We start from the raw sequence: 23,308 nt of genomic DNA, 5'->3' as shown, positions 1-23,308 counted from the left end.
GATCTCAATACAATTTTGTTGACTTGCACGCAAGTTTCGCAGAAGCTCCTGCAAGAGGTGAAGTGATTCTTATTATTACAAATAATAACAGTTTCTTTTTATTAAAGACCTAGTAAGTACAGGTATATCACCTGTTTACAGTACTGTCTTATTTATGCAAATAATCCTTGTGTACGAAAACAATACAGACAAAACAATAGTCTCCCTTGTCCACCCCTCTCCGTCACCAGCCCCCTCAGCAATGGTTTAACGTGTTTCCTCAAAAATTCCTGAATCGATGCATTTACATACACATACATGCACTAATAGAAACATATGCTTGTTTTTTACGGGGCCAAAAGATACATACTGGCTCAGGATGCACGTATTGTGTGGCACTTGATTTTTGCATTTTACAGCAAGTCTGGGTGAACTTCTCCTGTCAGTTCATGGAGAACTATCTCATCATTTTTAACTTCTGCATAGTGTTCTAAGTGATATGCCATAATTCTTCAACTACTTCCATACACAAGGACCTTCATATTTTTTTCCTCAACTTTTAAAGTTCTCAAAAGTTTTTCCAATATCTTTGTTTGCAGAGGATGTGTCGCTCTAGAAGAGATACACAGAAATAGAACTTTGGCACAAAACCCTACAAATATTTCAACACTGAGTAACCATTGATAAATGGATCTGAAAAGAGGTGGCAGCAATTTATTCTCTCAGGAGCAGTGTAGGATAGTGTTCATTGTCCTTCACCATCGCTCTTGATGTTATTCATCCCTTTAACTATTTGCTAATCTGGTGGTTGATATATGAAAGGTGTCGAGACAGAGCCTTCCTTACAGAATCTGTGAAGGTCCAGGGCTGGTCATGCCTGCAAGCCCATACTCAGATGTCGCCTCCAGTGGGCTGGTTGGGGAGAGGCTGAGAAAGGCACAACAGAGTACAACAGAGAGTGACAGGAGGAAGTTTTGGGGTCCATGAGAAGGCTCAGACAGGGCACCCACTCAGCCTTGGGGATGTTAATGGAGTCAGTGGAGGTTTCCCAGAGGATTAGATGCCTGAAATGCGTGAGGAAAGAAATTAGACAGGGAAAGGGAGAGGAGGAACAGCACTTGAAGCACAAAGACCAGGCCACTGAGGTGATTTTGGAAACTGCACATAAGCAGACCCAGTTTCTATTCTGTGCACTTGTAGCAGTCAAGGTTGGCTACCATGAAACAGTGCTGGATTAGAAACGTGTGTCCCAGTGGAGACCCTGAGTTCCTCTGCTGCATTTCTCTAGAATGAGGGTGCTCAATCAGGGGCTGGCCTGAGTTCCAAGGTCCAGCCCTTGAGGATCTTATGGGTTGCATCCAGGCCCTGGCCTAGAGTTTCTGAAGTCTGTCATGGGACATAAGATAGTGATACATATGTATATAGTCTCCTAAAGACCTAGCCTGGGAGACCGTAGTCAGCTGCCCACCCATTCTGTAGCTCTGGGATATGAAAAGAAGCAATTTTAGGCAGGGTGAGATGCCAATGGTGTCATGCAGTATCTTAGTGGGTAGTGAGGGTATCCTTAGAGGATACTGAAAATACTTGCATTGGGGCTCATGGGAGGCATAATAGCCCCCAGGGCAGCAGTGCCATCAGGGGACTTGCAACTAGGCAGCTGGCTGACACAGCAGGTAGCTGTGAATGTTGTAGCAGTCCCCTAAGCCACGGGGTCACTAAATGTGTGAGAAGAACAAGAATTTGGAGATCATTTAGCCAAAGATTTCAGTATGTCAGTAGGGCAATGGAAGCTCAGAAAGGTATAGCAACTTGCTCAACACAGAGAGAAAATGTATCACTATGGTGAGACAGTGAAGTGGGACACTGTGACTAACACTGACAGATGAAACCTGTCTTCCCCTGAACCTGAGAGGTTCTAGAAATCAAGAGCCTGTGCAAATGGGCTTGAGGAGCAAACAGCTTGAGGAGGTTCATGGCAAACAGCTTGAGCTTGAGGTTCATGGCAGCCAGGTCCCAATCAGCAGCAGTGTTGTGCCTCTGAGGATATATTGTGTGAGCCTGTGTTGGTGTGGGGCTCCGGGCTGGCGTTCGCTCCCTCTCTCTCTCTGTCTTTCTCTCTCCCTCTCTCTCTCTCTCTCTGTGTCTGTGTGTGTGTGTGTGTGTGTGTGTGTGTGTTCTAGAGGTGAGGTCCCCTTGTCACCAAGCCCTGCTCTACTAAATCCCCTATGACCACTTGGGTTTCGACTGCTGTTTTCCAAGTTACGGCCCCTCGTAACCCACTGGATTGGTTGGAGGGTGGTATCGTTGCAGACAAGGGTCCTCCCTCCGAGCCCAAGGGAAGGAAGGAGGGAACAAGGTGGCCTCAAATCTTGTCCCCTGGGCCTGAGCCTCTTAAGCTGCAGTGGCAGCTTCATCCATATCTGTGTCCCACACAGTCTCATATCCCTTGCCCTACCTACATTCAGCCAGCCCAGATTCATTTCTGGACTGGAGAAAAGGCCTCAGCACCTCCAGGAAGACAGCGCTGAGTCCAGACATTGAAAACATCTGGTTCCCGCTGAGCCGGAGGCTCTGGGCTCCAAGCTAGAGGAAATAAAAGGAATACTTCTCACCCTTATCCCAGATCAGAGAGTCCAGGCACAGCAAAGCTCTGGCGGACACATGCTCATTGATTTGTTTTCTTCAATAAAGGTTTATTGGTGCCATGCTGTAGGTAAAGCCCTGTGTCCAGGTACTGGCTGTTCCAGGACTAACAAGGCAGAGCTCATGCTCCAGAGAGGAGAACCTGGGTGAGGACAGTCATGCAAATTAACATGCCAGAGGGGGCAGTCTAGCATGAGAAATGCTACGATAGAGAAGAGTATACAGTATGTTTGTGTGTTAGTCAAATATTTCATCATATAGATAGGGAAATGGAAGCCCAGAAAGGTATAGCAACTTCCTCAAGGTAACACAGAGAGAAAATGTATCACTATGGTGAGACAGTCAAGTGAGGAGACTGTGATTGGGACCGGCATAGCGGAGGGGAGACATGCTACCAAGGGAAGAAGGACGTGTTCTTTTCGAGGGTAGGAACATCAGAGATCAAAAGGACAAGTGACAGGCTGAGTAAGGAAATGGTGGCTCCAGAGGAGAGCCATAATGCAAAGGCCCTGAGGCAGGGCAGAATTGACAGTTATTTTCGGGGGTACTGAAGGCAAATTTTAGCCATGCTGTGGAGAAAGACGAGGCTGTAGGAGAGGAACAGAGTTGAGACGTCCAGATGGAAAGTCTGAGGGATGAGAGACAATGTCCTGGATAGAAAGGGACTCTCACAGAATCATCTCATTTGGATCTGGATGGTATAGAAGGAAGTCTCCATTGCTGGCCCAGGATGAGTCCTGGGCTCCCGTCCCTGTGCAGTTTTCTACAGTGCATACACTGGGCCTTCTAAACACACCAACTCTAAAGCGCAATGGTGAGGTCAGAGTGATGCCCACCCAAGCTGTTCCCTAGAAGCCAGTGATCGGGTACCATCCTGTGTGGCCGGGGAAGCTGGCAAATCGTGCGTAATGAGGACATTGATATGGGTTCATCTAGAATAAAACCAGGATGACATAAAGAAGGGCTGGGTTTCTAGTAGGGGTCAGATGAGTGCGAAGAGGCAGAATTGTGGGGTTAAGATATTGGAATCAGGCCTCGGTGAGAGGGGAAGGCAGAGAGAGAGAGAAAGTGAGGAGAGGGAGAGGAAGGGAGTGACGGAGGGAGGGAGGGAGGAAGGGATGGATGGGGGCAGGGAGGAAGAGAGGAATCTAGGGAGGGAGGGAGGAGAGCATTTGGTCCTTTGCATAAGGGATATGGCCTATGAGCTGCAGCCTTCTGGGGCTGCCTCCCTCACACCAGAATTTTTGGAAAAGTATCCATTGTGATGGGCCTCTCTTCCTGGAGAACAGACGCCTTTGTCCTACTTGCTAGGAAGATATTTTTCCTGCACTGTTTTTGGGTTTTGGTTTTGGTTTTGGTTTTTTGGCACTGGAATGACCTGGAGTCACCCGGGAGCTCCCAAGAGGAGGATGCAGGGTCCCAGGTCAACTATATTACTACTCATGGCTGCCACTTACTGAGGGCCTAATACACATCAGACACTCTGTCATGTGGATTACGTAAGCTGACACTTATCTTTCCAACGGTCCTGCAAGTTCAATGTCAGTCAAATTTTACAGAGGTGTAATCTGGGGCCGGAGACTTCAAGATACTTGTCCAAGGTCACACAGATATTTATTGACAAAGCTGGGACTTGACTCCAGGTCTGACTAAAACGTGGGTGCACCATGCACCACCCTGGCACCTGAGAACCCCTCCCAGCCTTAATGGAGCCTTCTGTGTCTTGCATCCAGTCCCTAGCCCCCAGATATTCCTGCTGTCTTAATTGTTATTGATTGCTGCATAAAAAACTACCCCAAGCATATCAAGTTAAAATGATAAGCAGTTTTTCTCTGAGAGTTCTGTAGATCAGGGATCTGGGTATGGCTTAACTGGATCCTCTACTTCCCAGTCTCTCACAAGGCTGCCAGCCCAGGGACAACACTCTCATCTGTAGGCCTGACTGGGGAAGGATCGACTTCCAAGCTCACTCATGAGGCTGTTGGCAGGATCCAGTTCCTCATCTGTAGGCTCAACTGGAGAAAGATAGACTTCCAAGCTCACTCATGTGATTGTTGGCAGGCTCTAGTGGGTCGCTGGCCTGAGGGCCTCAGTTCCTCTATGGCTGTTGGCCAGAGACTTTCATCAGCTCCTCGCCAGCTGGCCTTCTCCATCTGGGCAAACACGCATGCAAGAAGAGCCTGAGGGAGAGAATGAATGCCAGCAGGTCAGAAGTCACAGTCTTGTTATAGCCTAAGCATGGAAATGACACGCCATCACCTTTGCCAAATTTCGTTGGTTAGAAGCAAGTCACTAGGTCGAGCCCACCCTCAAGGGGAGGGAATTCCATAGGAGCATGGGTGCCAGGAAGGGGGATCCTTGGAAGCCATTCTGGAAGGCTGCCCACCGCACCTGCTCCTGCACCCACCTCAGTATAGTGAGCCCCTTTGGGTATCAACCACCTTGACGGAGCAAATGGTTGATGGGCCACCTTGGACTGTGCTATGTGGCCTGCATCTATCTGATCCCACCTCTCTTCCAGCAGGCCCAGGACTCGAGTCTGCCTGGCCTTGCCTTCCTCCCCAAACCTATCAGCTACTCCTGGCCACTGAGCCCGTGAGATGTCACAGCAGCTGAAAATGGACCTGCTCCCTGTGACTGAAGCACACACCCATCACTCGAGTGGGACTGGGACCCAGGATGGTGCTCCAGGCTCCTCCTGGTAAAACAGAGGTGAAGGGCTCAGCTCTCCCACTGAGACAGGGCCCACCTCAGGAGAACACGGGTATAGGTGGGAGAGGCTGGGTCCAGAGTTATCTGTGAAAGCTGCAGAGATGTTCTTGCTTTTACCCTCTGGGTTGGGATTCTGGGTAGAATCCCCCCATGTTCTCCAGCAGACATCACAGAAACATCTCTAAGGCAACGTGGGAGCACCCATGCCAGAGAAGGAGCTGCTCTGAAGCTGCGTGGAGACCCAGAAGTGTTCAGACGCCTAAGATGGGGGACCTACTCTAGGGAGGAGAGGAGTGAGTATAGATTGGGGATGGTTTGTGTGTCTCCAAAATGTATTTAACTCAAAAGCAGAGAGAGATGTGAAGCACATGTAGCAAAGCATTTTTAAGTAGGGATGGTGGCTGCTGTATTCTTCTCTCTGTTTTTCTGTAGGTTTGAAATATTTCAGTAGTACAATACTCTAAAAGTAGGAAACAGAAGAGAAGGAAGGGGCTCTCAGGACCCCTGGACTCCACATTTCCCAGGTGTGTCTCAGAGCCAAATGCGTCAAGCTGGGGGGTGGCATTGTGAACTTGTGAGTTTCCTAGGAACCCAGTGGTTCCATTAGGCTGTGGGAATTGGGACTGCAGGTGGCTGGACTCCCATGGCAGAACCTTAGCCAGGAGCAGAGCCATCCCCGAGAAGCCTGGGCTTTTTCCAGTTCTGGGAAGCATCCACCAGACTCAGCTCTTCCCACTGCTGCTATTTTCTTGCGATATATATAAGGGGCAGCTTACAAAGAGACACGGTGTCATAATAAGAGACAAACGACCTGAGGTGATGGGTATGAGGCCATGTGCTGGAGGGGCTCTCTCCAAGCTTGAGGTGGGGGTTGTTGTGGTCAGATTATAACTTAATGCCTCTGAAGCCTTTCCTGTGGATTCTGCGACATCTTCTCTCCTTCTGACCTCACCTCCCCGTCCCTCAACCTACAGCCCTCCTCCCCGGCCCAAGGGCTATCACTCAGTCAGTGCCCATCAGCCACCCTACATGAAGTGTTTGAAACCAGTAGCGTGTTTACTGTCCATCGACCATTGTGCTATCGCAAAAGTGACTGGGGGACATGCAGTACTGCTCCAAGGTACAAGGACAGCAACCCATTTGGCTAGGTACCCATGCCTAACTCTCTCTCCACAGTGACCCCCTTCCCTGCCACCTTCACCGAAAGAGGCAAACCATAAATCACAGGAGGTGGATATTCATGGGGAGAGGGACATCAAATATCATAACACCAAAAGAGTCAAGTGTGCCAGTATGTATTTCACGCCCACTGGGGTGAGCAGGGGCATGGAGCAGCCGAAGGGGCTTGGTCACCGTTCACGGCTCTGTGTCTGCGGCCCCCGTGGTCTCAGTTTCTGAGTGTCCGGTATCCTCCCCTAGGGAGGAAAACAGAGTGACAATTGGACCCTTGGGAGCCCTGGGGATTCTGGCCTGGCCTGAGGTTCTCTTGGTGGGCTTGGCGGTGAGCAGTGAGAGAGGCAGAGGCTCTCGCCTGAAGCACTTGGTGAAACATGCCAGGGCTCCCTGGAACCAGCTCCTCCAACACCCTCTCAGAAGAGCAGGTTCCCTGGGCAAGCCTGGTCCTCTATGGTGTTGGCAAAATAAACCAAGGGCATAGTGTCTTTAGCTGAGCCAGTTCTGTTCAGGAAAATAGGGAAAAATCATTCTAGCCAGCACTAACATTGCTTCCTTCATTCATCGGGTGTTCGCTGGGGGCCTGTTATGTGTACACCAGGATCAGTTGCAGGTACTGGGGATACAGCAATGAACTCTAGAGATCTAGATCCCAGCTCTCTTGGGGCTGACTATCTGCCATGCTGGAGGGAAATCAGGCTCACCAGGTCCTCAAGAGTTTGCTCTTCCTTGGGAAGGCTAAAAACTGGAGCTGCCCACCTTGCAAAGTTGAGGGCACCAGTCTGGGGGATGCGGCTTTCTCCATACAGTCAGATCAGGACTCAGCAGCAGCAGGAATGCCAGTGAAGGTCATGTTTTCTGAGAAGTGCGATGTACATGTGGTGTCTGACAGGACTTATTGTCAGAGGCCGGCAGAACTCTTCATTGCGCTGGGCCTCTGGCTCAGGGCCTGTCCCCCTCCTGAAAACCCATCGCCGTGTCCCTGGCCTGGATCTTCACCCTCCCCTCCTGTAGGTGAGTACGCTCTTTTCAAGCAGTTGATACATTCTCATAAACTCCCTCAAGTGCTGAGATGCCTCATTGACTAGTATCATCGCTTCCCTTTCCTCTCTCCCGACTCTCCCTTGAACCCACTCTGATCAGCTTCCAGCCCCACAATGCGACTCTCACGTGGATGATTAAATGACGAATTGAAAGTGATGGTTTCTGATTTTCATGCTACTCTACTTATATAAGCCTAAAGACTTAAGGAAAGATCTATTTCTGCATTGTTATCTTTAAGGTTTACTGAAATTCAAACCGGGGTACTTGCCAATTATATTTTTACCCCCACCAGCTCCATCTTCATGTCAAGAAACTCAGTGAGTAGACAACCCTGAAACTACCCCTAAATTCCCAGTGAGCAGAACCCCAGCATTGCTGGGGATCCACAATCAAACTCCAGGTTTCTCTTCTGTGCATTAGTGGAAGCCAACGTAGGGCGCTTGAGGGAAGCATGGGTGTAGAAAACTGTGTCTCACGGAGCCCTGAGGTTTTTAGCTGTAATTTTTGAGTCAGGCTGCTCAGTCAAGGCTCAGGCTCAGCCTACGGGAGCCTTCCAAGGTCCTGGCCTTGAGGATGCCCAAGGGTTTGTCAAGGGCTTGACAGAGCCCTTTTAGGACCCTGTGATGGGCCTTGAGACAGTGGCATCTGAGCCCCCAGGGCTCTGGTCTAGGAAGCATCAGTTTTCCCACCCTACTTCTAGTTAAGATTGGTGTCAGGAGGAAGAAAGAATTTGGGGATGCACCATAGGGTAAATATATTAAAACTGTTTAATCCCTGACAAATGGCACTCCAAATGTGGCGTGCACAGCATTTGGTGCATAGCGTGAATCTGTGCCAATTCACACTACCAGCGTCAGAACCTCAGTATATGATACCCGATTGGTATCATTATAATTTTAAATGTTTGTCAAGTTGCAGTTTGAAAAGTGGAATCTCATTGTTATCTTAATTCCATTATGACTTGTGATGTGGAGCTCCTTATTCCTTTCATAGTGGCCGTTTGTATTTCTATAAATGGCCTGCTCAGATTGTTTGTTAGCTCTTCTATTGTTGTTTGTTCTCGCATGTGTTTCTTGAGTTGTCTCATCAGAGCTCTCTGTATATTGCAAATGTGATTATTTAGTCTGTTATAATTGAAGAAGATGTTTGCTCCCAGTCTCTCACTTGTGTTTGCATTTTTTTTCTTGTGTCTTCTCGTATGGACACTTTTCATTTGGGGTGTCTGTACAGACTGCTTTATTCAGGCCTCACCACAACCATGCGAGGTTGTTAGTATTTACCTCAGTTTTCTTTTTGTTTGGTTGGTTTTATTTACATTTAATAAACGCTTACTGAGTTAGGTGTCAGAGATACTCTGCGCACTGGGGATAGAATCACCATAGTTCCACGCGCCAAGGTCACACTGAGGGCTGGCGGCACAGTAATGAGCTCTACCCTTACAGAGCTTTCCATCTGTAAGAGTTTCAGGCACACTCTTAAACTTCTTTTTTTTTTCATTCATGATTTAAAAATGTATTACTTACACATAATTGTACATATTTATGGGGTACCGTGTGATGTTTCAACTCCTGTACACATTGTGTAATCTTCAAGTCAGGGTAATTACCATATTCATCACTTTAAACATTTATCATCTCTTTGCAGTGTTAACATTTAAAATCTTCTGGATTTAAAATCTTGAAGTATACACTACATTGGTATTTTCTATACTCGCTCTACTGTGTAATAGAACACCAGAACTCGTTCTTTATGTCTAACCGTAACTTTTTACTTTTTTACCAACCTCTCCCGTTGCCCCACACCCCCTTCCCTCCCCAGCTTCTGGTAACCGCTACTCTAGTTTCTGCCCTATGAAATCAACTTTTTAAGATTCCACATCTGAGTGAGGTCATGTGGTGTTTGTCTTTCTGTGCCTGGCTTATTTCACTTAACATAATGTCCTCCAGGTTCACCCATGTTGCCTCAAATGACAGGATTTCATTTTGTTTTATGGCTGGATAATATTCCATTGTATATACAAGCCACATTTTTCTTTATCCATTCATCTGTAGATGGGCATTTAGGTTGATTCCATATCTTGGCTATTGTGAATATTGCTGCAACGAACACGGGAGTGCAGATGTCTCGTCAACGTGATGATTTCCTTTTCTTTCGCTATATACCCAGTAACGAGGTTGCTGAATCACACAGCAGTTCTATTTTTAATTTTTTGAGGAATCTTCATACTGTTTTCCATAATGACTGTAGTAATTTTCATTCCCACCAACAGTGCGTAGGTGTTCCTCTTTCTCAACATCCTCTCCAGCGTTTGTTACTTTTTGTCTTTTTGATAATAGCCTTTCTAACTGTGGCGAAGTGATACCACATTGCGGTTTAGATTTGTATTTCACTGATGGTTGGTGATGTTGACTGTTTTCATATATCCGTTGGCCATTTGCACATCTTCTTTTGAGAAAAGTCTATTCAGGCATTTTTCCCAACTTTTAATTGAATTATTATGAATTTTGCTATTGTTTGGGCTCCTTATATATTCTGGATATTAACCCCTTGTCAGATGCATAGTTTGAAAATACTATTTCTCTCATTCTGTAAGCCGTCTCTTTACTCTACTGATTGTTTCTTTTGCTGTGCAGATGCTTTATAGTCTGATATAATCCTATTGGTCTATTTGTGCTTTTGTTGCCTATGCTTTCGAGGCCTTACTGAAAAAAAAAATCGTTGCCCAGTTCAATTTCGTGAAACGTTTCCCCTATGTTTTCTTCTAGAAGTTTCACAGTTTCAGGTCTGACATTGCAGTCTTTAAGTCATTTTTATTTGACTTTTGTATATGGTGAGAGATAGGGGTCTGGTTTCATTCTTCCGATTGTGAACATAACAGTTTGTCCAGCACCATTTATTGGGGAGGCTGTCCTATCCTCCATGTATGTTCTTGGCTCCTTTGTAGAAAATCAGTTTGCTCTTAATGCTTGGATTTATATCTGGGTTCCCTACAATGTTTTATTGGTCTATGTATCTGATTTTATGTCAGTGCCCTGTTGTATTGGTTGCTTTTGTATATTTCGAGGTCAGGTAGTGTGTTGTCTCCAGCTTTGTTCTTCCTGCTTGTGACTGGTTTGGCTATCAGCATCTTTTGTGGCTCCATACAAATATAGGATTTTTTTTTTCTATCCAGACTGTCATTGGTATTTTGACAGGGATGTCAAATGTCGAACATGGAGATCACTTTGGTTAATATGGACATTGTAACAATATTAATTCGTCCATGAATGTGGGATCTCTTTCCATTTATTTTTGTCCTCTTCGATTTCTTTTATCAGTGTTCTACAGTTTTCACTGTAGAGATCTTTCATCTCCTTGCTTAAGTTTATTGCTAGGATTTTATTTTTTATTTTTTTTGTGGCTATTGTAAGTGGAAGTACTTTCTTGATTTCTTTTTCAGATAGCTTGCTATATTGGCAAACAGACATGCTAGTGATTCCTGTATGCTGATTTTATATTCTGCAACTTTACCAAATTCAGTTATTAGTTCTAATAGTTACTTGGTGCAGTCTTTAGGGTTTTCTCTATATAAGACCACGTCATCTGTAAACAGGGACAATTTGACTTCCTCCTTTCAGGTTGGATGCTGTTATGGCTTGGCTGTGTCCCCACCCAAATCTCATCTTGGATTGTTGGCCCCATAATTGCCACGTGTTGTGGGAGGGACCTGGTGGGAGATAATAAAATCTTGGGGGCGGTTTCCCCCATACTGTTCTCGCGGTAGTGAATAAGTCTCACGAGATCTGTTGGTTTTATAAGGTGTTTCCCCGTTCGTTTGGCTCTCATTTTCTCTCTTGCCTGCCGACGTGTAAGATGTGCCTTTTGCCTTCCATCATGATTGTGAGGACTCCCTAGCCACGTGCAACTGTGAGTCCATTAAGCCTCTTTTTAAAAAATAAATTACCCACTCTCGGGTATGTCTTTATCAGCAGCGTGAGAACAGACTAATACAGGCACTCTTTATTTCTTTCTCTTGCCTAATTGCTCCGGCTAGAACTTCCAATACTAAGTTGAATTTAAGCAGTGAAAGTGAGCATTCTTTTCTTGTTACAAATCTTAGAGAAAAAGCTTCCAACTTTTTCCTATTCCGTATGATATTAGCTTTGGGTTTATCATATGTGGCCTTTATTTTGTTGAGGTATGTTTTTTACCTCTTTGCCCACTTTGCTGGGAGTTTCTATCATGGAGGGATGTTGACATTTTTTGAATGCTTCTCAGCATCTATTGAAATGAGCATATGGATTTTGTCCTTTGTTCTGTTGATGTGAGGCATCCCTTTTATTACATTGCACATATATTGAACCAACCTTGCATCCCTGGGATGAATCCCACTTGATCGTGATGGATGATGTTTTTAATGTGTTGCTAGTGTTTGGTTGAGGGTTTTCGCATCCATGCTTATTAGGGATATTGGTCTTTAGCTTTCTTGTTTTGTCATGTCCTCGTCTGGCTTTGGAATTACGGTAATGCTGGCCTCGTAAAATGCGTTTGAAAGTATTCCCTCCTCTTCATTTATTTGTTTGTTTGTTTGTTTGTTTTTAAGCCTTTGAGAAGAATTGGTACCAGTTCTTTACGTGTTTGGTAGAATTCACCAGCAAATCCATCAGGTCCTGGACTTTTCTTTGATGGGAGAGTGTTTACTCCTGCTTCAATGTCATTATTCCTTATTGTTTCTGTTCAGGTTTTCTATTTCTTTGTGATGCAATCTTGGTAGCTTGTATGTCTTCAGGAACTTATCTGTTTCTTCTAGATTTTGAATTTCTTGGCAGATGGTTGTTCATGATAGTCTCTTATCATCATCTCCACTGCTGTTGTGCCAGTTGTAATGTTTCCTTTTTTTATCTCTGTTTTTATTTGAGTCTTCTCTCTGTTTTCCTTAGTTAGTCTAGCTAAAGATTTGTCAACTTCTTTATCTTTTAAAAAGCTAACTCTTTGTTTTTTGATTTTTAAGTTGTTTTTAAAAAATCTCTACTTTGTTTATTTCTGCCCTGATCTTTGTTATTTCTTTTCTTCTGCTAACTTTGGGTTTTTTTGTTCTTTTTCTAGTTCCTTGGGGCGTAACATTAGGTTGTTTATTTGAGATATTTCCACTTCTGTTACACAGGCATTTATTGCTATAAACTTTCCTCTTAGAACTGCATTTGCTGTGTCCCATAGGATTTGGTATGTTGTGTTTCCATTTTCATTTGTCTCAAGGAATCTTTAAATTTCCTTTTTCCTTTTTAATTCCTTCATTGACCCATCCATTGTTCAGGAGCATGTTGTTTCATTTCCACGACTTTGCCCAGTTTCCAATATTCCCTCTGTTATTGATTATTTCACTGTGGTCAGAAAGTACTCAATGTGATTTTGATTTTTAAAAGTTTGTTAAGACTTGCTTTGTGAACTAACATATGGTCTATTCTGAGGAATGTTTCATGTGCTGTTGAGAAAAAATATGTATTCTGTGGCTTTTGGATGGAATGATCTGTACATATCTGTTAGGTCCATGGGGTCTAGAGTGCAGTTTAACGCCGACATTAATTTTCTGTTTGGTTAATTTTCTGTTTGGATGATCTGTCCACTGCTGAAAGTGGGGTATCAAAGTCCCTCACTATTATTGTATTATGGTCAATCTCTCCTTTCAGGTCTTTTAATATTTGCTTTACATATTTGGATGCCCTGGTGTTGGGTGCATATATATATAACAATTATAAATATATATATATTTACTATATATATATTTACAAAATATGTATATTTACAATGGTTAAAATATATGTATTTAACAAATATATATTACAATATATATTACAGTTGTTAAAATACATATATTTTGTAATATATATTACTATATATACAATTGTTACAAAAACATATGTATATATATACACACACATATATTTACAATTGTTATATCCTTTTGCTTTATTGACCTGTTTAACATCATATAATGGCCTTCTTTGTCTTTTTCTTTTTATGGTTCTTGACATAAAGTCTATTTTATCTGATCTAAATAGAGGTACTCCCACTCTGTTTCGGGTTCCATTTGCATGGAATGTCTGTCTCCAACCCTTTGCTTTCAGTCTGTGTGTGTCTTTGTCGGCGAAGTGAGTTTCTTTTAGACAGTATTTAGTTGGGGCTTGTGTTTTTAGCCACTCTATGTCTTTTTTTTTTTTTTTTCTTTTACAAGTATTCATTCTGGTTGCTAAATGAAGTATAGACTAATGGAAGACACAAAAATATAAACAGGGAGATGGTTTACTTAGGAGGTTTTATTTTATTATCTGGGAAAGATAAGATGATGAGGCATTGCCTGAATCCTTCATTTCACTCTTTATCACAGTTGTTTTATGTTAGTTTAAAAACATTTAGTGGTCTCTAGGGTGGAAAAATAAAAGGCCAACCCATTTTAGTAGACAGTTGCCTTAGCTTCTGACACTCTATGTCTTTTAATTGGAGAACTTAGTCCATTTACATTCAAGTTTATCACTGACAGGTAAAAGTTTAACACTACCACTTTGTTACCTGTTTTCTGGTTTTTTTTTTTTTTTTTTGGTTGATCGGTTCTTCCTTTGTTTCGCTCTTACTGTCTTCTTTTGCTGTTATGTATTTTTCTCTAGTAGTAAATTTTGATTCCTTCCTATTTATATTTTAGTGTCCCTATTATAGGTTTTTGCTTCGTGGTTACCACGATGAGATGTACAGAATATGTCTTATAATTACAACGGGTTATTTTAAACAGATAGCAGTTTAACTTTAATCACAGGAAAAACGAACAAAAACAAACTCTACACTTTAACTCACCCCTCCCTCCACACTTTGACTTTTTGATGTTTTAAGTTACATCTTTTTGTATTCTTATCTCTTAACCAATTGTTGTAGCTATTACTGTTTTGAACAGTTTTGTCTTTTAGGTTTCACACTTAAGATATATTTGGCAACCCGCGATGACAATATTATAGCATTGTAAATTTGTCTGCTTTCTTACTATTACCTGTGAGTTTTATACCTTTGGATATTTTTTTCTTACATGTTAGTGTTCTTTTCTTTCAGACTGAAGAAACCCCGTTAGCATTTCTTGTAAGACAGGTGTTGTGTTCATGATTTTTCTCACCTTTTTTCTTTTCTTTCTTTTCTTTTTGTTTCAGGAAGTCTTTTTCTTTCTTTTTTTGTTGGAAGGATAGCTTTGCTGAATATGGTATTCTTGACTGACAGTTTTTTCCCCTTCATCATGTTGAATGTATCATTCCTCCCTTTCCTGGCCTGCAGGGTCTCTGGTGAGAAATCCACTGAAAGCTGTATTGGTGATCCATTGAGTGTGATATGTTGTTTTTGTTGTTTTCCTCTTGATGCTTTGAGCATTTTTCTTTGCCTTTGATTTGTTTAAATAATTTGAATATGGTGTGCCTTGGGGAATTTGTCTTTGGGTTGAATTTTATTTGTCACCTCTGAGCTTCCTGTGCCTGAATGCTGTGATCTTTCTCCAGATTTGGGAAATTTCAGCCATTATTTTTCTAAATATGCTTTCTAGACCTTGTATTTTTTTTTGTCTTCTTCAGTAATTTCTGTTATGCAGAGCCTAATCTTCTTGATGATGTCTTATAATTCTTAAAGTCCTTCTTCCCTCTTTTAAAATGCTTTTGTCTTTTTTCCTCCTCTATATATGTGCTGTCTTGGAGCTTACAGATTCTTTCCTCTGGTCAACTCTGCTGTTAAACCTTTCTAATGAGGTTTTCAGTTCAGTCACTGTATTCTCTATTTTAGGACTTCTGGGTTTTTTTTTTTTTTTAATTTTTTTTATTTCTTTGTCAATTTTTTTTGTTTTGTTCCTGGAGTGTTATTCAAATTTTATTTAGTTTGTTATCCATATTGTCATGTAATTCCCCAAACTTCTTTAGGATTATTCTGAATTGTCTGTCAGACATTCCATAGATCTTCAGTTTTTCTGGGTCTGTTACTGGAGTTTGGTTGGTTTCTTTTGGCGTGTCATATTTTGTGAGTTTTCACAATCCTTGTCTCTTTATGTTGATGTCTGTGTGTTTAAGGAGATGCTCACCTCTTCCAGGTTTTGCAGCTGCTCCTTGGTGGTGTTAAAACTTTACTACTTAATATTGGAACTTCATCCCTGGCCAGCTGTTGCTTTCAGTCTGGAAAAGACTTACTGTGAGCACCAGAACTTAAATGCTCCACTGGAACTATATTGCTGCCCTGCCACTGTTTCTTGGTCTGGGGAAGACTTAAGCGAACACTGGCCCATTATTGCCAACCTTTTAGTTCTTTCCAGGTCAAGGGAAGGCTCCACGTGATCACACGGGCTTAGTGGGAAATCTGGCCAGGGATTTGGGCCTTCCTGTGTGTTGCGCCCCCAGCAGTGCTATGGTTCTGGCCAGTCTCCTCAGCATTGGCATGCCCACTGATCGTGGCACAGAGCAGCTGCCAAGATCCACGTGAGAGTTGCTGTGATCAGTGCACCCACTTTCTGTTCCCAATTTACCCCAGGTGTTTCAGCTCTCTTCTGGAACTCTGAAGGGTACCCATGGGATAGGGCTGGAGGGGACTTCCCATGAAGATTCCCAGACTGGTGGGGAGGTCACATGTCCACTTCCAATTCCCTCCTTCCACCTCAGAAATTGTGGATCTAGAGAAATTCTCTGTGGGTAGCATTATGCTGGTTTGGGGGAGGAGGTGGCACAGTCTAACGTGACTGTTGTTCCTCTTACTGGTTGTGGTTTTTCTCAGTTTTGTCATCCCAGGAAGTTTCCTTGCTTCTCCCCCAAGTTCTAATGAAATCAGGGTGGTATTCTCGTCTTTGATTAATTTGTAGTTGTACTTTTGTGAGAAGAGTGGTACTGTGGGATCATCTGTTCAGCCTTCTTGCTGACGTCACTCCTCCTATTTACCCCAGTGTTCAAATGCAGAAAGCGAGGCTAAGAAAAGGTGCAGGGATTTGTCCCTAGATTCTAATCCAAGATCCCAACCTATGTGTGCCTAACTGGAAAGCTATGCAGTGACGCGGGCCCATGGCAGGCTATAGGCCAACATTCAAGCCCCATTCATACTGGCCTCCTCCTAGACACAGAGGGAACACAGCATGTAGCAGAACAAGCCCTCTTTTGTCCTCAGAGGCGTGTGCCTACTTCAAAGCCCACAAGACAAGGAATGGCAGAAGAAGGGGCATAATAATGGGCCTGCTGGACAGGACGCTGTAGTGAGGGTTGGGAGATCTGGGGGCCAGGACAAGACCCACCACTGACTGTGACTTTGTCTAAGCAACTGGCTCTCTCCTGGCCACTTCTCTAATAACCAGATAACAGTTCTGAGCCACCGTTGCAAGTGTCAGAAAGGTGGGTTCTTTGACCCCAGCTGGGATAAAAGGAAAGGGGGTGAGACATACCTCCAGCAATCATTTCAGCAGCCCATAGCTCTTATCAATGCAACCTCTCAGGCTTAGCAGCTATTGCTAGTATCATCATGATTTGCATGTAAATGACTGCTGCTGGATGATGATCTGGGGACAAATGGCATCCAACGCTTATCCCAAAGGGCCTGATCTCAAGGAACCTGATGGATGTTGCCTCTAGGCCTGGTACAACACCAGCTGCTCTGTGGAGGGGGCATCCCAAGTAATCTTCACAACCCCTCTGTGAGACGCTTTCCTTCCCGCCCCCACAAAGAGTAATAGCATCGGTCCTTCTCAACCACCCAGGACTGCTGTGAGGAGTAATGAGAAAGCTCCCAACAGCCCTGGAAGATATTAGAAAGTGAGATACACCTGCTATGTACCCGCAACAACAACAACAACAACAACAACAAAAAACAAGAACATGGGGAACATGATGCAAGTCCAACAGATTACTCATGCAGGCAATTGCAGAAAACATACCAGAGCTGTGTATTATGAGACAAATGGTCATCAATATTACTACTAATCATTAAATGCCCGCTGATGATACTATTCCCAGTGGAGTTACAAATGCCACCCAAAGAATCCGTAGCTCCTGTCCTCTCGGTAGATATGGATAGTCACTGTTACTGGGGACCAGGTTTTGCCTGGCACGCCCCCACACGTTTTATCCCATCTAGTTTTCACAGCAAGTAAATAAGACAAGTCTAGCTCCTACCTCTGGGAGGAGGCTGTTCACCCTCCCCTCACAATCCCCAGAGGACACTGATGAATAAGTAAACCAAGGCCAAAGCCTCCTAACCCATGCTCCATGGTGTGTGCCAGTGGTTTATGATGTCTCTGCAATACAGGTCTTGTCCGCCCTTAAGTGGCCAATTAGGGCCTGGGACAGCCTGCAAATATTACCCAACATGGTTGAGCACCACCAGTTTTGAGCCTCACCTTTACACCATACACCAAAACATACATGTGTTATCGTGTATGTAAAAAAACTCCAAACCAAGCCGAAACAAGAACAGGATGTGTATAAATTTCCTGAATGGGGTAGAATTCTGGTTATTTCCTGTGTAATTGCCAAGTATGTTCAACGTAGCTTCTCAGCAACCCATCAGCTATATGAAACTTGGCAGAACCGAAGACTAGACCCGATTTCTTCAGCCTTTCACTGAATTCTCCTCCTCCGCCTGTGATCCCTATCTTGGTCAATGGTACCCCAGGGCCACAAGTCACTCAAGCCAGAAACCTGGGTGTCATCCTTGGCCCCTCTCTGGACCTTGCCCCAGGCCCACCTCCAACCTAACACAGCACCATTCTATCTATCCTATGAAAAGCATCTCTCAAATAGTGCCACTTCCCTCCAAACCCTCTTCCACTAATTTTCCCCACAAACTTTAAAACCCACGAGTGAGTGAGTGCATTTTCTTTGGGCACAATTTCTCCCTATGCCCATCTATTTTCTGTGATTGAGACTAGGGGTGTCTAAAGATGGCCAGTGAATGAATAAAATTGACTGGCAGGGTCACAGAAACAAGCAAAGCCCACGTTGACCCTCACTGGCATGATCTCATTACACTTCCTCATGCTGGAGTCCCAGGAAAGCCAAGTCTCTCTTTGTAATCAGTGCAGTGAGGATGGGTCAGCCTTTTATGAGAGTGGCCTTGGAGCGTGTGCTCCCCCTTGGGATGGCTTAAAGGTTGAGCTGCCCACCCTGTGACGCTGAGGGCACCACTCTGGGGGTTCCAGCGAGATGCAGCTTTCCCCCTACAGGAAATAAAACAGATGAATGTGATTTGATATGACCAATGTGAGGTCCCATCACTCATTAGTATGTGTCTGGAAGGCCCACGGTTAGGCTCCATCTTTTGTAGGAGAGCAGCAGTCTTCCGACTGTTCTCAGGAGTACTCTGGCGGTCTGTAGAATTACCTCAGGTGACCATGGGGAGCACTGGAGGAGGGGCACGACAGATGCAGTTTTTTCCCCATTAGGTCGCACCATCATTTTACCAGTCAAAACAATTCCCCAGTGGGTGAAGTGTGGGAGGAGATTGGGCACTGTGTGGTGGGAACTGTCTCCAAGCACCCTGTTACCTGGGAACCCTGACTCCATGAATGTTTTAGCTTTGTTGCATGTGGGACTGCAAGTACAGTGTCCCCATCACCAAGAGCATGGGCTGTAACTCACAGTTCATTAGGACCCCCTAGATTTGTAGTTGGTGACAGTGGCTCTTAGACTGCGTTGCTGTAATGGAAGGGTCCTTGCCTCAGATCAACCAGGGACTGTATCTTGGCTCCCTCTTGTGCTGGCGATGGGACCTCAGAATGGTGATCACACCACTCACCTTGATCCGGATGGTGGAATAATAAAACAAAAGCATGTGACGCTCCTGTAACACAGCAGGCTGTGTAACATTTCATGGAGCTAAGTACAAATGTTGCTACCTCTGTAAGGCTGCCCAGGATTCACAGGAACATAGCACCAGAGAGATTGAGGACGGGTGGGGCAGAAAAACAAGCTTAATCTCTTGCTCACTCGCACAGTCCAATGGTCTTCTGTTCACCAGAAGTGCTGGGTGATCCTGGAGCAGTGGAATTTCTGACCCCACACCTTCTTCTGAGGCACTGCCCACTTTACTTTACTGACCTACCTGAGACATCTCTCAGGCACGGGGATTGTGAGGTGATGTAAACGCGGGTTGGGGGGAGGTGTAAGCAAAGGAGAAGAACTCATAACTCGGTCACAGTCATATTTCAGAAACAAAGGTGTAAAGCTGACGACCCGTGCCTTCCCCTATTGCTGACCTGTCTTTCCCCATTCCTGCATGTGATTGCCCTGTATGCTCAAATGGTTCATTATGCAACGGGTAATGGGCCTGCTCTCGAGATGCACGGGCATCTGTTTTGTGTCGCTGTAACAGAATACATGAGACTGCGTGATTTATAAACAAAAAAATATTTATTTAGCTCATGGTTCTGCAGGCTGGAAAGTTGAAGGGCATGGCCCTAGCTTCAGGCGAGGGCTTGTGTGCTGTGTCATAATGTGGTGAGGAAGGTCAAGGGGGAAGTGGACACATGCAATGAGAGAAAACCTGAGGGGCATCCTGGCTGTATAGCAACCTACTATCTTGGGCACTTTGTCCATTCCTACGAGCACTAATCCAGTCTCGCCAGAGCAAGAACTCACTCGCTACTGTGAGGAGAGCACCAAGACACCTACAAGGACAAAGGTGGAGCCCTCATAACCCAAACAACCGTGCACTAAGCCTCACCTCCCAGCACCACCACCTTGGGGACCAAATTTCAACATGAGTGGAATCTCCTGTGTATACGGGGCTGGCAGAGGAAAGCATCTTCTGCTGTGAGGCTGCAGAGTCCACTGGCCTGCACAATGGGGAAGGCAGGGAAGTCCGCATGGTCCATCCAACCCAAGAGGGCCTGAGGTGGACGATGGCAACTAGAGGTTGAATCAGCAGTGGAGGTGTTCCTTTCAGGAGATGATGCGTAGTGCTGTGTGTGGGAGTCAGTCAGCATCTGGTGGGTAGTGGGCATATGGTTCTGGGCAAAGCAGACTTGGACAATGTTAGGATCAGATTGGAGAGCCCTGGAGAGAGTTTGGTGCTGGGGAGCAGGGCTCCTTGTTGCTGAGTCTGACTACCTTTAAATCCCATCTCTGCCACTTGGGTTTCAAGTGTGACTGCCGAGTTGTGCCCTATCCACCAGATTTCCCCACATCATTTCTTGTTTCAACAAGTATTCGCATCCTAAATACACACACACAAGCACAAGCATGCCCATGCACATGCATGCACAGACTCTCCCTGACACTCCCTTACCAGTGCAATGACTGAGCTCATGGTTATGACAGCAGCTATGAAGGAACGAACACCCAACAAGCCCCCAGCCCTAGGGAGTTGGAACGCTGCTCCTCTTTTGGACTAAACATGGGGTTTAGGGCTAAACCCCATGATGTGAAGTCCTAGCCCCTTTTGGAGAAGCAGCAACATGGAGCTGAACTTCCCCCACTGAGTTAGGGCCCAGCTCAGGAGGACAGAGGCATTGTGGGGAGATAGGTGGTACCTGTGCCATCGAAAAAGCTGCAGAGACATGGGATCTAAAGAACTCCATCACTCCATAATTAACAGCTCTGTCTGTTCAGTACCCATGGGTCTCACCGTGGCTGTTCCCCAGGAATACAGGAAAAGGGCTGTGGGACTTCCAAATGCTGTCGCCTACCTGAACCTTACCCCAGCTGGATTTCATTTGAGCTTAAAGGCCCTGGACCTCTGAAGAACCAGAGGGTGAGTAATTCACCCAGCAGGCCCTAAGAAAGCATTTTTTTTTTTTTCTCTCCTGGCTTTGCACAGGGGACTACATGAGACAGGGGAGGGGGAGAGAGAATTTTGGTGTTCCTGTGTCCTAGTTAGGCTTCTTGATGCTAAAAAGCACATCCAATATCCTTGTCCATTTACTTTGGTGACTCCTGGTGCTGCAGTTTCTAACAAGGCCTCCTCCATGGTTGTTAGTTAACAGGGACAATTATGCTCCAACTGCCCCCCTTTCAGAATTCTCCTGCTGATACTGTGTTGCAACACATATCAAGGTCACCTTAGGAAGGCAAAAGAAAAAAAAATCAAGTCCTCATGTTATGGAAAGGAACAATGCATAGTTGGAGACAAGGCCGTCTGTTGGAAGGGGTCTCTGTCTTGTGGTGGGGTAGGGGGGCTTGGGAGCTCTTTGTCAGTATAGGGGTTAACACCTTTTCTGAGATCCACAGATTCTTCCTCCACATGACCCTCTCGCCTCTGCATGTAAACACCGCCCAGTTTTCCTCAGATATGAAGAATGTGTGCATTGCTGGGGGTAAAAGAGATGTTATTCCGTCCTCATTCCTGCATGTAAGTGCCCCGCCAGGGTCAGAGCTGTGAGCCGTGGAAGACTCACCGTTGATTGGCTACAGCCCATTGCCACCAGGACCTAGTAACAAGCAGCGCTGCCTCGAGGAGGAGGGGGGACAGCCTAACAGGGCTAAGGAAGATGCTAGCTCTCTCCCTTCACAACCCCACCACCGCCAAAGCTGACCACCCCCAGTTCAGCCAACGTGTTGAAAGTTACATCAAATGCCACAAAGCAAAAACAGTCAAGCGTGCCAGCATTTATTTCAGGCCCGGTGACCGGGACACTGGGGCGAGCAGGGGCATGGAGCAGCAGAGGGGGCTCGGTCACCGTTCACGCCTGTGTCTGTGGCTCCGGTGGTCTCAGATTCCGAGTGCCCGGTGTCCTCCCCTAGGGAGGAGAGCAGAGTGACAAGTGGACCCTCGGGAGCCCTGGGGATTTCTGACTTGGCCTGAGGTTCTCTTGGTGGAACAGGAAGGGGAGGCGGATGGGCTTGGTGGTGAGCAGTGAGAGAGGCAGAGGCTGGCTCCGAAGGAGCTCTCGCCTGAAGCACTTGGTGAAACATGCCAGGGCCCTCGGGAACCGGCTCCTCCGAGACCCTCGCAGAAGAGCAGGTTCCCTGGGCAAGCCTGTGCCACTGGATGGGTCCTCCGCGGTGTCAGACACAGCCACCCATTCCTCAGGGTCTTTTTGCGGCCCTTTCACATTCTGAAAGACAGACTCAATAGCTGGATCCTGATGATCCCTCCCATCCCTGGCTTCCCTTACGCAACTGTTGTGTGCATCTCCGGCCCTCTTCCATGGGTTGGGGATGCAGCAGTGACCTGCACAGACCAAAGCCCAGCCTCCTAGGGGACATTCCAGGACAATGGAGGGAAGCCAGACTCACCAGGTCAGCAGGTGGAAGGAAGGGAGTGAAGATCATGCTTCCAGGAGTGTGCGATATGCCGGTAGGGACCAACAGGACTTCAATGAAGACACCGGCGAAGCTCGTCACTCTGCCGGGTGCAAAGAGGCCGAGGGCCTGCCGCCTCCACGCCCCATTCAGCCCCTCTGCCCCTGCCCCATCGTCCCTCCCCCCTACAGTCTCGTGCTCCAGCAGCGGATACATTTCTGGTATGTCACATTCCGTTTGTTTCTGTATCTCGTACTCCCACTCTTCCAATCTTTCTTTCCTTTGCTTCTTCTTCCTGGCCCTCTCAGCAGGCTCGAGCCACGTTTCTCCTTGCCGAGCAGAAAAAGCAGAGGTCTTCAAGCTGGTGGTGAGTCATCATTTGGTGGGGATGCCACAGACCCGAGTGTCCATGTGGGTGCTCTCCTGCCTTTGATTCACAGGATTATGTACATGGATGCCCTGGGCAGGTGTATGAGTCCAAATGAATCGTCACAGCAAGGAGAGTGAGCTGGGTAATGGTATCCAGAGTCCAAATCAACAGCAGTTTT

At 45.6% G+C, this 23,308-nt stretch overlaps 1 protein-coding gene across 6 annotated transcripts in view; it reads left to right on the top strand.

Annotated features, from left to right (window-relative positions):
• DMRTC1 (DMRT like family C1) overlaps window positions 1-23,308 on the top strand; it is a 71,664-nt gene that overhangs the window by 8,547 nt on the left and 39,809 nt on the right. Inside the window, exon 1 of one of the 6 annotated variants that reach the window (XM_054472224.1) lies at window positions 21,973-22,981. The exons of 2 other annotated variants lie outside the window; for them this stretch is intronic. In XM_054472224.1, the coding sequence (XP_054328199.1) occupies window positions 22,666-22,981 (316 nt within the window). In that variant the 5' untranslated portion in view covers window positions 21,973-22,665. Of the gene's footprint in view, window positions 1-21,972; window positions 23,128-23,308 lie in introns of those variants that run through there. 3 more of the 6 variants (XM_054472229.1, XM_054472225.1, XM_054472233.1) reach the window with 3 other exon arrangements.

This window comes from Pongo pygmaeus, chromosome X (genome assembly GCF_028885625.2).
Source record: "Pongo pygmaeus isolate AG05252 chromosome X, NHGRI_mPonPyg2-v2.0_pri, whole genome shotgun sequence".
NCBI classification, from domain to species: Eukaryota; Metazoa; Chordata; class Mammalia; order Primates; family Hominidae; genus Pongo; species Pongo pygmaeus.
Note: the sequence above shows the minus strand (reverse complement) of the source record. Positions and strands in the feature narration are given on the sequence as shown.